The sequence below is a fragment of the Cucurbita moschata genome, unplaced genomic scaffold (genome assembly GCF_002738365.1).
Source record: "Cucurbita moschata cultivar Rifu unplaced genomic scaffold, Cmos_1.0 Cmo_Scf00012, whole genome shotgun sequence".
NCBI classification, from domain to species: domain Eukaryota; kingdom Viridiplantae; phylum Streptophyta; class Magnoliopsida; order Cucurbitales; family Cucurbitaceae; genus Cucurbita; species Cucurbita moschata.
In genome coordinates, this window is record NW_019268528.1 from 5377648 (window position 1) to 5391727 (window position 14080).

The 14080-nt window shown below is 35.1% G+C and overlaps 1 protein-coding gene across 7 annotated transcripts; it reads right to left on the bottom strand.

Moving 5' to 3' along the window:
* Positions 1-1029: 1029 nt before the first annotated feature.
* On the bottom strand, positions 1030-13854 carry LOC111450342 (putative RNA-binding protein Luc7-like 1). 7 transcript variants are annotated; one of them, XM_023090416.1, is made up of 14 exons: positions 13566-13852; positions 13193-13245; positions 12025-12193; positions 11872-11935; positions 9082-9161; positions 8808-8961; positions 8550-8611; positions 8347-8409; positions 6015-6073; positions 5599-5680; positions 2602-2648; positions 2257-2517; positions 1386-1443; positions 1030-1307 (listed from the first exon to the last, which is right to left on the bottom strand). In XM_023090416.1, the coding sequence occupies exons 1-13, from the start codon at positions 13710-13712 to the stop codon at positions 1425-1427; spliced, it is 1260 nt and encodes a 419-aa protein (XP_022946184.1). In that variant the 5' UTR covers positions 13713-13852; the 3' UTR covers positions 1030-1307; positions 1386-1424. The 7 variants fall into 7 exon arrangements, 4 of the variants coding, with proteins under 4 accessions (XP_022946184.1, XP_022946183.1, XP_022946185.1 ...); XM_023090415.1 differs by having other exon boundaries at positions 1030-1443; XR_002711792.1 differs by lacking the exons at positions 1030-1307; positions 1386-1443 and adding an exon at positions 5330-5382 and having other exon boundaries at positions 2468-2517; positions 13566-13854.
* Positions 13855-14080: the final 226 nt, after the last annotated feature.

Genomic DNA, 14080 nt, shown 5'->3' on the forward strand with positions numbered 1-14080 from the left:
CTAAGATGTATATCATTCACATTTCATTCTGGACTAAATATTTTTTGTGCACTTGCACCTATCACAATGCATAGCAAATTCCTTTGCATCTCGAAATAATGTAGGCCGTAAATACTTGCATTGAAGCACTTTTGTTGTTGTGTGGTACTCTCTAAAATGTTCATATGGTGTCGCGTAACACTGCTTTAGAATTAATAAAATGACACATCTAGCCGTAACATATATGAGAATCGGTCCGATCACGGGAAAAAAAAAATCCTTCCATAAAATGAAGCAACAAGGCTTTGCGAATGACATAATTGGCAATGTCATGGAAGCAAAGTGCATAGACTTCAATTTGCAGCACCCTTTCAATGTCATGGAAAAAAGTTCAATGGATTAATCCAAGTGGGTATCCTAATCAGAGGATTGGGGATGAATTAGCAAGTTCAGTTGAAATGAGTTGCTGTTGCTATTTATTACCATGATCATGCCTCTCTTCTTTGAGACGCACTGCACTGGAGGTGAACCACTCCTAATTGTGGCTGATTTTGGCTAATACACTGCACTCTTCACCCATCCTTAGTTTTGGAACATAGAAAATGCACTACCATTAGCCCCTCGGTGAAGCCTACTGCTAGCCGATATTGTCCTATTTGATTTTTTCTTTCGAGCTTCCTTTTAAAGTTTTTAAAACGCATCTGCTAATATTTCTTCCCTTTTCACAAGCGCAAGCACAATCGGATCCCCTTATGAAAAATACAGAACTAAATAATATTCAACTACAGAAATGTGTGATTCTGTGGCTTGCAACAATCTATTGGCTTCAAAATTATTTCAACCCAACCACAGCTTAAATTTGCTATCTGTTTTTCCAAATTAAAACAACGTACGGCAACACTGAGGCTAAGCTTTCCAGCAGCCAATGTTGACGTACCTGTTTCTTTCCTAGAACTTGGCAGTAATTTATAACGAATTTTCATATTATGAGGCAGATGCCATTCAAAACAAGTTAACTGCAGAAAAAACATGAATTCAAAAGGGCGAACATTAAAAGAAACAAATTGTTCATCAGGCCTGCATATGAATTTTGGTTCTAAATACATGAAACGGTGGTCGGTCAATAGTTATAGGTCAAATGTTACCAACATACGGTGATGAAGTCTCCCCAATGAGAATATGAAGAATTGATGTATCCCATAATTTAAGCCCATGTGTTAAAAGAAGACCTCAAGGAAACTACTCCCCACTAACAGCTACATATAAAATTCCAGTAATCAGCACAACCATACCTCTCTCTCTCTCAAATCTATTGTCAAAATAAGCTCCTGGTGGTAAATATAAAGTCAGTAGAGAAGATACAGCCAACTGCAATCAAAATAGAGGAAGAAACACAGAACATGAACCTGTACTTTCACTTCCATTGGATCCACAGTAAAAACTGTTTAGTACCGGTCACGGCGCCTGCATAAAGAGCGAAAACCCATGAGAATTGAGGGGGAAATGGTACAAGGGAAAAGGAACAAACTGATTATATACAATACTAACATGAAGAGCCGCTCATGATCTCCATGTGGTATTTAAAAATTAATTAAGAATAAATATAAATCTTGAATTTCTAAGAAATCCAACCAAATATATACATATATGTATGCATATGCAATGGGTAAGGAATTCCTGGATTAGGTAGGTAGAAAAGAGCATCCCAGGTCCTAAATATTCCCAGAAGCAAAGAGAACGGAAACAAAATAGTAGCTCTAGAAAAATGAAGCGGTTGTAACAGCCCAAGCTCACTGCTAGCAGATATTGTCTTCTTATAGGGCTTTCCCTTCCGAGTTTTCACTCAAAGTTTTATAACGCGTCTGCTAGGGAGAGGTTTTCACACGCTTACAAAGAATGTTTCGTTCTCCTCTCCAATCGATATGGGATCTCATAGTTCTTAAAAGACAAATCTAGTAAAACTGACAAGGGGGAAGATAATACAAAATGTATATTAAAGAGGTCGAAAGATTCTTAGCTATTTGACCTTACAACATAGGGTATCAACTTGATAAATGTGATCAATATGATTTAACCCAAGGAGACTTGTAATCACTATGTTGTTATCTCAATTTTCTGAAGGATGAAGAATTCATTACTCGAGGCTGTTTAACTGCAAATCGTGTGCATTAAATGTTGATGCAATATCATGGAGATATATTTTGCTCAGTGTGTGAAATATGAACGATGGCCAAAGAAATGACACAAGATCAAGTTGATATAGTCATTGAACAGTACTTGTGACGATCATAGTCCCTTGAATGTTCATGGTCTGTTGACCGTGAGCGTGAACGGTGACAATTTCTAGAATCATAAGAGCAATCTGAGTCTCTAATGCGTTCCCGGTCATAACGATCCCGATCATTATACCTATCACGATCCCTGCTCCTACGGTCATTATACCTTCCACGGTCATTATACCTTCCACGGTCACGACTATCACCACGGTCATGGTCTCTACTAGGTTCTCTATCAGGTTCTCTACTACACTCCTTTGATCTGAAAGAGAGCATCTAGGTAATGAACAACATACTAGTATAAAAGGGAAAATTATTTAAAAAAAACAGGTATAAGAACATTTACCGCTGATCATCATGTCGATCAACCTTGTGGCTTTTGTTTCTTTCTTCCTAACAAAGTGACAATAAATACAACAGAAACCACACATCATGGTAGTTCAATGGCAAATCACATCACGTCAATAGCATAAGATATCTCTAACTAATAATCATCAGCAAGGTATGCTTTTAATCTCAGGTTGTATACCTCTACGTTAAGAAACACAACAGTAATACATCTTCTGGACACAAGCATGATTTGGAAAAGGAAAAAAATAAATAAATGCAAATGCCAAAACACCCTTGAATTATAAGCTATTAGAATCATATTCTAATTAACCCCCCCAAACTTAAAAAAGATATTAGACTTAAACCCTTCCATTGAGGAAAATGAACAATTAAAGAATTAAGGGATTGAAAGACCCATTGAGATGTAATCCCCTCTTGGGTTTCACACCTCTCTTTGAGCCAAGAGCCTCAGGGGTAACGCTTTAAACTTATCATTTAGGTCTCATTTGCATTGTTTAGTTGTAGCCCCCTTATTATGGTAGTTTGGCTCCTTTTGAGGTTTTTCATTTTGTATTTCCCTTGTAAGCTTGGTTTCTCATTGAATTTAATATATACATATATAATTTATAAATTAAAAAAAAAAAAAAAAAAAAACTGCATTACACTCCACTAAGACACTAATGGCCAATTGAAAAATGCATAAACAAGATGTATGGATACAAATAATAATTCCACTGAGACTAACCAAGAAGTACGCATACAAATAAAATCTTATGCATAGTTCCAATAAGATTGATAGCTGATTAAAATCTTATGCATAGTTCCAATAAGATTGATAACCAAGAAGTATGCATACAAATAAAATCTTATGCATAGTTCCAATAAGATTGATAGCTGATTAAAATCTTATGCATAGTTCCAATAAGATCGATAACCAAGAAGTATGCATACAAATAAAATCTTATGCATAGTTCCAATGAGATTGATAGCTGATTAAGGTACTGAGAAAGAGAGCAGGCAAGGAGTCATCAATGTTGTTAAATTTTATATCAAGTCTCACCTCTTTTCACAATCAAAACTTGCATCTTCTACCAATACAGAGCTTACAATTACATATAATAATGAAAAAATATTGTTCTTATGCCTTTAAATGTATTCATTTCTCAACCAACTGCATGAGGCACTTGCCTAACGTTAAATTGTTTTGACATCTAGAAACAGATGCCATTAGTAGCTGGCCAATAAAATTTATACCCGATTCAAAATCAATCAGAGTTCAGAATTTTCAACAGCATTATCAAAATCAATTAGGGTTTCAAAATTTTCAACAGCATTATGTTACACTTAAATGAACTGATAATTAAGATTTCAAATCTATTCATTCGTTAAGAAGAAAAAAAGTTTCTGATACTTCCATTAAGAATACCTCGTGCCAAGAAGATTCTGTTGCCAGAGCAAGTTTTTTTTCGAAGCTGGAAGAATAACTTAGGATGATCTTAGGGTAACATGAATTTTAGCCACAGTTTAGCTAACAGCTCTTACTTGGTTAGAGGTACTAGCATGCAGGTTATTTTTTTGGTGGTCAGTTTTATATAAATAGGAGAGTTTCCCTTCTACTTTGCAGCTGTATTCTGATAGAGAGTCCCCATGAAATTGTTTCTTACGGAAAAAAAAAAAAAAAACATTTCTCAAAGACTAGTTCTCTTTCAATTGGCTCTAGGGTTTTAAATTTTCGGTATTTATCACAGGCTAAGCCACTACCAGCTTAAAACAAAAGCACAAAAGTGGACACGCAACATGTCGTACATGACACAAATATATAGCTTGACATATTATCGGCTTACCAAAATACATTCCCAATCTGTAAACATTAAAATTTAAAAAATTAAAAAAAAAAAAATAGAAAAAATCTATACAATTCTTTAAAAAGAAGAGATATGATAATCAACATCAACAATATCCTGTCTATTTTAATATTAATTTATAACTAATATACATTTATCTTATAAAAAAAAAACTAATATAGATTTAAAAAAGAACTAAAATCTTAAATTGTGAAATATTTTTTTTTCAAGAATGAAAACAGTTAAAATTTGAAATGTTAACAGAATTATTTAATACTTAACAAAACACATACCTTTCGCTGTTGCATGGTTGTCATTCGCCATACTTACTTTTCTCCAACAATAAAAACAAACTGTTTCATTTATTGGAAAGAGTACCGTCCCTTCTTCTACCCTTTCTTCTTCCTTATTTCTCATCCCAGGAGGAGACACAACGTGGGTTTTCTTCTTCACCTTCTTCTACCTTTCTTCTTTCTTATTTAAGAGACAGTGTGGGTTTGTACTTTCCCTTCTAACCTTCTTTCTTATTTTCTCTTCTCAGAATATGACGTGGGTTCCAAAGATTTTTTTAAAAAATATTTTTTCATGGTTTCAAACATGTCGGCATGTGTCCAAAAAATGGACACTTCAACAAGCATGTCCGACACTGACACTTCATTACTTGTGGTTTGGGCACCCCACACCAGGGGAATTAATCATATCACGTGAACCGTCAAATATGATCCAACATAAATTGATTGGTTTTCCTGTCATCTCTAATTTTAGCCCCACATCACATTATTTATTTGCTCACATCCGTTGTACCATGATATTATAAAATCAGAGAACATGAAGAGCCATCTAATTTCCTCGTGTCACAAAAGAAAAACTCATTTGTCTCTTAAGGAAAGAAAAACTCACAGATAAAGTATAACTCAGAATCTCTATGGTAGAATTTGTACATATAGCAGCACCTGAACCCATTGACAGTACCAACTTAAATACACAACTCCAAAGACATTTGATGACAATACATAACACATCCAACACTTGAGTAACTAACCATTAACACATCTTCCAGTCTAGTGGCAAAAATATAATCAACTTTATTTTCCTTTCCCCCCCCGCAAGAATCATGTATATATAACAAAAAATGGGTAATAACATACACAGGAATAACATTATCTAACCTGAAGCTCTGCTAACTTTTCACGTATTTGTATGTAGCCGAGATGAAGTTTTCCTCCAAAATGATCTGCCAAACGACGATCACTGAAAGAAAAAGAAATTAAATGGTCTAACACTCAAAACAAAAATTCTTGAATTTAACTTCATTCTGAAACTTACAAAAACATGTAATGCATGGTTCCGAATAACATTCTAAGGAACAATAGCATGATTCACAAATAAAAACAGAAATAACGCACAGTCTTTAGCTGGAAAAGTTATCCTCGTAAAACTGGGCCCAAAAGCCTGCTGGGGAAAAGGAGGTATAATTGTCTGGTCAAAACTGAGCACTAGGAAACCCCAAAGACTAACTTTACATTTTCCTGAGAAAAGCTTAGATTACTAAAAGAACATGTATAATTTGTAAGCTCAAATTTACCTGTCATAAACACTTAGAAAAGCCCCGCAGATGTCACACACACGCAGCTTTTGATCCGTCTGGGTAAATTCAAGTGAGATTACATGACACAAGATATAAATAAATTTGTACAATTTATACTTTAAAATCAACTCAGAAGTCACAGTATAAAGCTCATATACATTCCAAAATTATAAGAAACTTAGAAATTCCTCCCTTCCACTATTACGGAATTCTAATCAGCATTCGTTGGAGGGCATCAAATCCTTGACGCTTCCTTGGCAAATGAGTTTTAATGATGAATGGTTTTGAAAGAAGAGGGGGTTGTAGTCAAACTTGAAATGGCATTTGACAAGGTCAATTGGGATTTTTTTTTTGGAGAAAACATTGACCGCATGGGCTTCGGCACCACTTGGATTAAATGGATCGAAGGCTGTATCTCATTGAAAAGAAATGTATTATTATCCATGGAAAGCCTCAGGGTAAAATTTTTGCTTTGAGAGGTATCAGGTAAGATGACCTGTGCTCCCCTTTTCTTTTTGATATGTGGTGGAGTGGGACTGTTTTAGAAGGCTTATGATCGTCTGAAGAGAGTGTGGTTCAATTAGGCTTCCAACTGGGGAGGGGTCCTTTTTCTATTAATCACCTTCAATTTGCAAACAACACAATTCCTTTTTCATCTCATTAGTTGGGGACTCTCAAAAATTTGTTTGATGTTGTCCTTGAGTTTGAAAAAGATTCGTGAACCTAAGTTGCCAAAAATCAGAGGTTATCAGGATGAATTTGGAGCCTTCTATGCTTGAACCTGTTGCTCAGACGTTTGGTTGCAAGGTTAGAAAGTGCCCAAACACTTATTTGGGCCTCCCCCCAAATAGTCCTCATCGATCCGTTTCATTTTGGTCCCACATTGTTGAAAAAACTGAAAAAAAAAAAAGAAAAAAAGAAGCTATTGTTGTGGACCTAATCCTATATTGCAAAGGGGGTAAACTTTCTCTCCTCTGAGCTACACTATCAAACCCCTACCCTCTAACTTATCCCTTTTCCTGTTGCCAAACAAAGCTGATCAATCCATGGAGAAACTCTTTCGAAACTTTCTTGGAGGGGTGACAAGGATGCCTTTAGCCTCCAAATTGTATATTGGGAAACTGTCGTCCTTCCCTTGGACCAAGGAGGTCTCGACATACACAATTTAAAGGATAGAAATCAGGCTCTCCTTGCCAAATGAACTAGGCAGCATAACAGCGGAAAACTGCTTTTTTGAGAAACCTATTGATGCAAAATATGGACCCTCAGTTCTAAACGCTTACACTTAAAGATCCTCTTTGAATTCTCCCAAGGGACCATGAAGATTCATCTTGAAACAGCAGGGTTTGGTGACTGATGGGATCAGAATTGCTTTAGGGAATGGGGCCTCTACCGTTCTTGGAAGGGTCACTCCTTTTTTGCTTAAACTTCACACAAAGATGCAGCTTTGGATGATATGTGGTGCGCTGATCTTTGTTTTTGGGATTTAAAGCTTGGTAGAACTCTTAAGCATGGGGAAATCCTGGACGGGATGCAATTGGATGCCCTTTTTTCACCTTTGCATCTTACATCATAGAGGACAAACGGGTGTGGGGAGCTAAAAATAACTGTGCTTTCTAAACTGTGTGAATATAACCAGCCACTTATGGCCACTTTGAGGAGTGATTTCTGAAAATAGGTTTAGTGGAAAAATTATGCGCTATGTGTTTTGGATAATTAATCACTAAGGTCCCTCAATTTCGTTTGATTAACCATATGATGATTTATGTATTTGACCCCAATAGAGGAGTTCCTTACCAAGTATTTCACCTTGTTTTTAAAAGGTTTTTCAGGCAAGACCATGGCACGGAAGTGACGAACAGGGTGAAGAAGTTAGTCATGGGCAACTCAAAGATTTTATGTTTTTATTGATAGAACGTTTTCACATTTAGTTTTTCATTGATTTAAATTGTGTTCGATGCCTCCTAGTTTATGGGAACTAGGAAGTCAAACTGATGTTAACTTTTGTTTTAAGTTATTGTTGAACTATTTATTTAAATTGCATGTCTTTTAGATTATTATTAAAGGGCACCCCGCACATGATCTTATAAATTATTTTTAACATCTTTATCATTTATTTTGAACTGTAAAATTGTTTTTCTTTTAATGGCTCCGACCGTTATATGTATAAAAAGTCGGGTCGTTACAATTAGTTCCACGATTGTATGCATAAATAGACTTTTCTTTTGCATATTTCATATTTTTAACACTACATTAGCTTTTCAGTGGAAAAGAAATATCATATTTGGCCAAAGAGATTAGGAGGATTCATGCAAAAAAGTTGACTCACAATTCGCACATCAGCAGCTGTATATTTGGATGAATCCACTACTGGCTCCTGCCTAGCAGGCAACTGTAAATGAACAACAAAATAACCACCATAAATAACAGGATAAGCTAGAAATACAATTAAAAATATGAGTTTAAAAAAATACGTCCTTATAAGTAGAAAACATAGGTTTACACTCCCACTGCTAGGAACCAGAGACAAACCTTCTTAAGTGCTTCAGCTTCCTCTAGTGCTTTTTGAGCCTCGTCAATCATTCCTTGCTCACCTGAAGGAGAGAACAATATGGATTATCACCCTAATCGGAAGAGCTACAAAATAACGAACTTCCAATCCCCATGCAATAGAAACAAACTGAAAAAACAAGATAAGATAAATAAAACCCAATAAAAACAATTAATGGCATACTTTACTCGGAAAGTAAATTCACAATATAACCAGATGTTTTTTTTAACAAGACTTACCGAGTTCCTCAGCCTTTTTCAACTTCTCATTTATCATCTCCTGTGTATGAGGATCAGGAGCTACAACAGGTAGAGGAGCCATAGGTGGTGGGTTTGGCAGAGGTTGAGGTAAAGATGCCCTATCTTTGTTGAAAGCGTCTAAAAGAAGCATGGACTGTTAAAAAGGACACATTAAATGTTAGATAACTCACATTGAATGTTAACAAAACAAAAAAATAAGAACAACTATGAAACACATGCTATGGTTAAAATAATAACATAGATGATGATGTACCTGTTTGTCAGCTCTTTTAGTCCTCAATTCATCTATAACCTCCAAAACTCGAATTTTAAGATCTGTTTTGCCCTCAAGATCTGCAACAATTGACACCTCAACTTCTCAACAAGACTTCCAAAAAGTAAGGACATAAAACTAGAAGCAATCAATTAAATTAAAAACAACTTTAGAATCTCTAATACCTAATAAAGACACCCAGAAAATTGAAAGGAAAGGATGAAGAAATATTTTGAATTGATGTAACAAAAACAGACAATATCCTCAAATTAACTTATAAACTGTTAGGTATTGGTGATTTTTCTTTACATATACTAAGCAAAATGGGGTAAGAACATCCACAATTCTATTAGCCAATTCAAGAGGGTCGGCCACCTCGTCACACACTAGTCTTTTCCAAAATAACCAATACCTTACCCCCTTACCCCCTTACCCATTTACCGCATGTAAGGAACATGCACTACTAACAAACTCAGTCACTCAATTTCCCATTTTACCCCTCCTAGAAAACATATTTAAAATAAGTGCTTAAAATTACCATCAAGGTCCAAAGAAACCTTGTAGTAGTCTTTTTGAGTTGCTTTGCTAATGGCGCTGCTAGGGCTCCATAATTTTCCATGAATTGTTGAAAGTAACCCATAAGACCCAAAAGCCTTAGAATTCCTTGAGATATTTAGAAATGGTCCAATATTGATCACTCCCATTTTTCCAAATCAGCTTCCACCCTAGACAAGACCCAGTGCCCAAAATTGATGCGACCATAAGCAACAAGACTTCTTAAAACTAATTAGGAAAAAAAAAATTGATTGTCCTTCATAGCTGCCCGAAATGTTTCAAATGGGTTGCAAATCTAGACTATAGACCAAAATATCATTGAAAAATAAACCAGCACTACAAAAATCATTGAATGGGGTCAGTCTTTTCCTTCAGTTTGTCCAATATTTAAAGTCAAAAGAGCATAGGAGAGCATTGCAGATGTCTAAGATGGATACGTCCTTTCTAACACTAGAAAACAATTGGAATACACCCAGAACTAGAGCATGTCGCGACAAAATTTTGTAAATAAGAGTGAAACACCTAATTCATTTGCATCTAGAAGGTCATCAGCACATTGATAAGGCCAAAAACTATGACAAAGAACTCATAGTTTCCCTCTTGAGTTCGGAAAGTCGTCTTGTGAACATGTTCTATGACTCTTATAATGGTATCCTAAGTTCAAGTCAAGCTAAGAGAGAAGATCCATGCAATTCATCCAATTTTATGAAAATAGAAATTTGTATAGAATCATTGCCGCATTTAGAAGTTAGTAATTGACATGGTATCTACAAACACTCAAATTTCTATGTGCAAGTGTACAAATAAGGACGCATATTTCGTTGATGAATTCCTAAATCTCAAATTTCTATGCGCAGGTATATAAATAAGGAGGCATATTGATGGCCCCACCCTAATTACAAGAAAAGACTCCAATAAAAAATAATGTTGCAAAAAAAAAAGTTTGATTAACGTACAACATAACGAAGTGTTAAATCGCACCAACTCCCAAGGCTCATATCCAGACTCTCATGCCCTCTAAAAATCCTATCATTCCTCTCTACCTGAACATCCTAACAGACGACAAAAAAAAAACTTATCACGAAAAGGAAGGTTCAAAAGCACCACCTCAATCATAGAGGAGAAGTCCTTGTTATGAGCCAAAACAAAATCAAAGATCCTCAAAAAATGAAAGACATTCTTCTTGTGTTGTTCACTTCACATGCCTTTAGAGCTTCTTCAATTTTTTTATTTTTTTATTTTTTTATTATTTAAGTTTCTAACCCTAAACGCAAAGGTTTCTGCATTAGGGCTCTCTTCTCTCTCTTTTTTTTTTTTTTACATATTTTTATAGCTCGTGGAAGAATTAGTTACAATAGAATTTCGGGAGTTAGCACTACCTCTTTTGTAAATTTCATTTATCAATAAAATTATTGTTTCTTCCATTCTTCGATAGTTTGCCATCAACTCACCCTCACTGCAGCCTACATTGTTGATAAGCTCTCTCTCTCTCTCTCTCTTTCTCTCTCGCTCTTGGTGTTCTTTCTTTCTCTTTCTCAGTTGTGATTATTGTTGGATTGTTTCTTTTTTTCTTTTTTCTTTTGTTTGTAGTATTGACTCTATGTTGAAAGAATGATATTTGAATGTTCTTTATCTTGTATATACTTTTCTTAGTTGAAGTTCATTTCTTTCCATGGATGTTTTATATACTTGTATTCCTATGTATTTGGTATACATAGTGCACCTTATAAAAAAGGGGGGTTTTCTGTGCATTGTGCGCTTTGGTGCACCTCAAGCTTTAAAAAACATTGATCCGAATGCATACAAAAAATATTAAAAGAAATAAGCACTCTTTTTCAGATGTTTTTTTTACATGTTCAAGCATGTCTGTGCAGAGCACATCAAATATGAACATTTGGCTACAAACAAAATGTTTGTGTTTACTAGCATTGACCTATATCTCTATAGATAGAAAGGTGAAAAGATGTATACAATCCTAAAACTCAAACACATCTCTCAAGGTATTCTTACATGCAGTTCTAAATGAAAAGGAATAACATAATCCACCACTTGTAATAAGGAGAGAGAATTATAAAAAGATTGGGATCATCGACATTTTGACACAACTCTTATTATTTCCAACAAAAAAAAAAGGTAAGCAAACCATGATATGGAAAGAGAACGAATAGGTCTTGGTATTAAGAAAAACTAGATAAAGAAACCATCCAACGCTTCCACCAATTAAAACGCAAATACCATATTGGTCAGCTTCTTTCAACTTCTCTTTAATTTGCTTTGATAACTCAAGTACCTCAGGTATCTGTAAGAACAATCAATTAAATAAATAGATAAAATATATATGTATCATCATTAAATAATTATATTTTCACTATATGCCCTAACAAGTACCTGGGTGACTTCAGTGACAGAAATCGCAATAGCAGCCTTTGCATCTTCTTCCTCAAGTCGCTTCAAGGCTCTAGCAATTTTCCTATCACACTCAATAATGAGACGATCTATAACATCTTCCAAGTCTCGGTCATAGCTATGAATTCCTTTAGTCTTTGCTTCTTCGTATCTAGAAAGAGTTAAAAGAACATATGTGGAACAAATGAAGTACAATTGAAATCTTCCAATTCTACCTAATTTCATTTACCATTTATGTAATTTGGAACCCCTTAAACTAATTAGATTTAGATGGGTAAAAATATATACATCTTCAGCAATGGTTTTTCAGATATTTCTTAAAAACAAAGTGGCCAAGGTATATTCACAAATACAAAAATTATTTGAACTCATAACTTCTTACCACTCAAAGAGGACTATAAAATTCGCTCTTTCTAGTTGAATGTTAGGCAATGAATCATATGCTTAGATTTTCACAACAAACTGCCAAAACAAAATTTTAAGAGCCTACACAATTTTTTTTTTTTTTTCTTCTAGAAACTTGAGGTATAAATTAAAGCAATAAAAATGGGGGAAAACAGCCTAACGGCAAGGGAAAGAGAGAACCCTCTCCCAAGAGAGCTTCAAGAGGGAGGATAACAACAAAATACATCATTGTAGCTATGCACCACCAAGAAGCATTTAGTTTGCTTTATAAGGTACACAGTACGACAAGTACTATATGCAACGGAAGGAAACGTAAGGTTTAAAAGATTCAACTTAGTCCCTATATCCATGAATTGTATCAGTCAATTGACATAAGATAATAAACACAAATATCCCCACATGAAGGAGAAGTAGTATTAGTTTGAAAGTAGAAATGAACTTATGAAGTAGCATCAATAAGCTGCAGGTAAGGCATGCCTAAATTACAGTCATCATAGGAAAAATATAAATATTTATAAGAAAAATACAGTATAGAGTTGACTGAACGGAATAGGTCTCCTTTAAGAAACTCTTTAATCCACCAGCGCACAATTAAAGTTCCAGTTCGAATCCAAATTATGATAGCATATTAACCAACTCCATGGCTCTAGCACGATAGTAAGTTAGCATAAAAGAAATATGACGGAGTAATTCCAGCAATGCTATTAAAAACAAACACAGTGGCCTGTAACAATATCAAGGATACTCTTTCCTAAGCTGCAAGGAGTGGATTTTCGGACATGGACCCATATCCATTTTCTGAAACGGAATATGAATTTAGTTAAAATACTGTAAAATTAAATTGATCTGTTAACAAAAAGAAACAAGGAAAAAACACAAATCGTTGATAGCAGAAACCAATTTCCCACAACATTAAAACAAATTATCTTGAGCATTTTTTCCCTTCCACCACTCCATTTCCAGATGGTTGATCACCCAGATTATTCCCAACAGATAAACCAACACAAGCACACTAACATGAAAGAGTCCAAAACAGTAGCCGGGTGGTCTGACTAACAAAAGATGTCCCTAAACGAAATACGAGGTAGGAAATAGAGGAAAGATTGAATTGATCTAACCGTGAGTTGGAAGAGCTCATGGGGACAAAGGCCAACTAAGAACATGCGGCACACATCGCGGTCGTAGTACTTGCGGCTAACTTCCTGCACGTCGCCATTTCGATTCGCCCCCATTAGCTGGTCCAGTTGCTTTCTAAAAGCATCCATGGCTATCTCTCCGTAGCTCTGTGTGTGTGTGTAGAAAACCTTCTGAACAAAGGGTGTCTCGGCTCTGGAGCGAGGATGTCGGAGTCGAATACAAAATTAGGGCTGGATTTGATTTGGGGCTTCCGGTTCAAATCTTTTTCAGTTATTTGAAGGAAGTGGATTGCCAAATTGTCTTTTCCCGCCATAGACGAGGAGACAAGTAATTACTTAAGTTGATAATTATTATTAATTAGTTAGCCTCAATAATATATTTAATTTATTTACTACTCCATTTTAATAATTTTTCTCAAATAAATAAATTTAATAATTTAACTAGTAACGTATTCAAATCCATAAATTAATTATACCATCTTAGACCATTAAATATA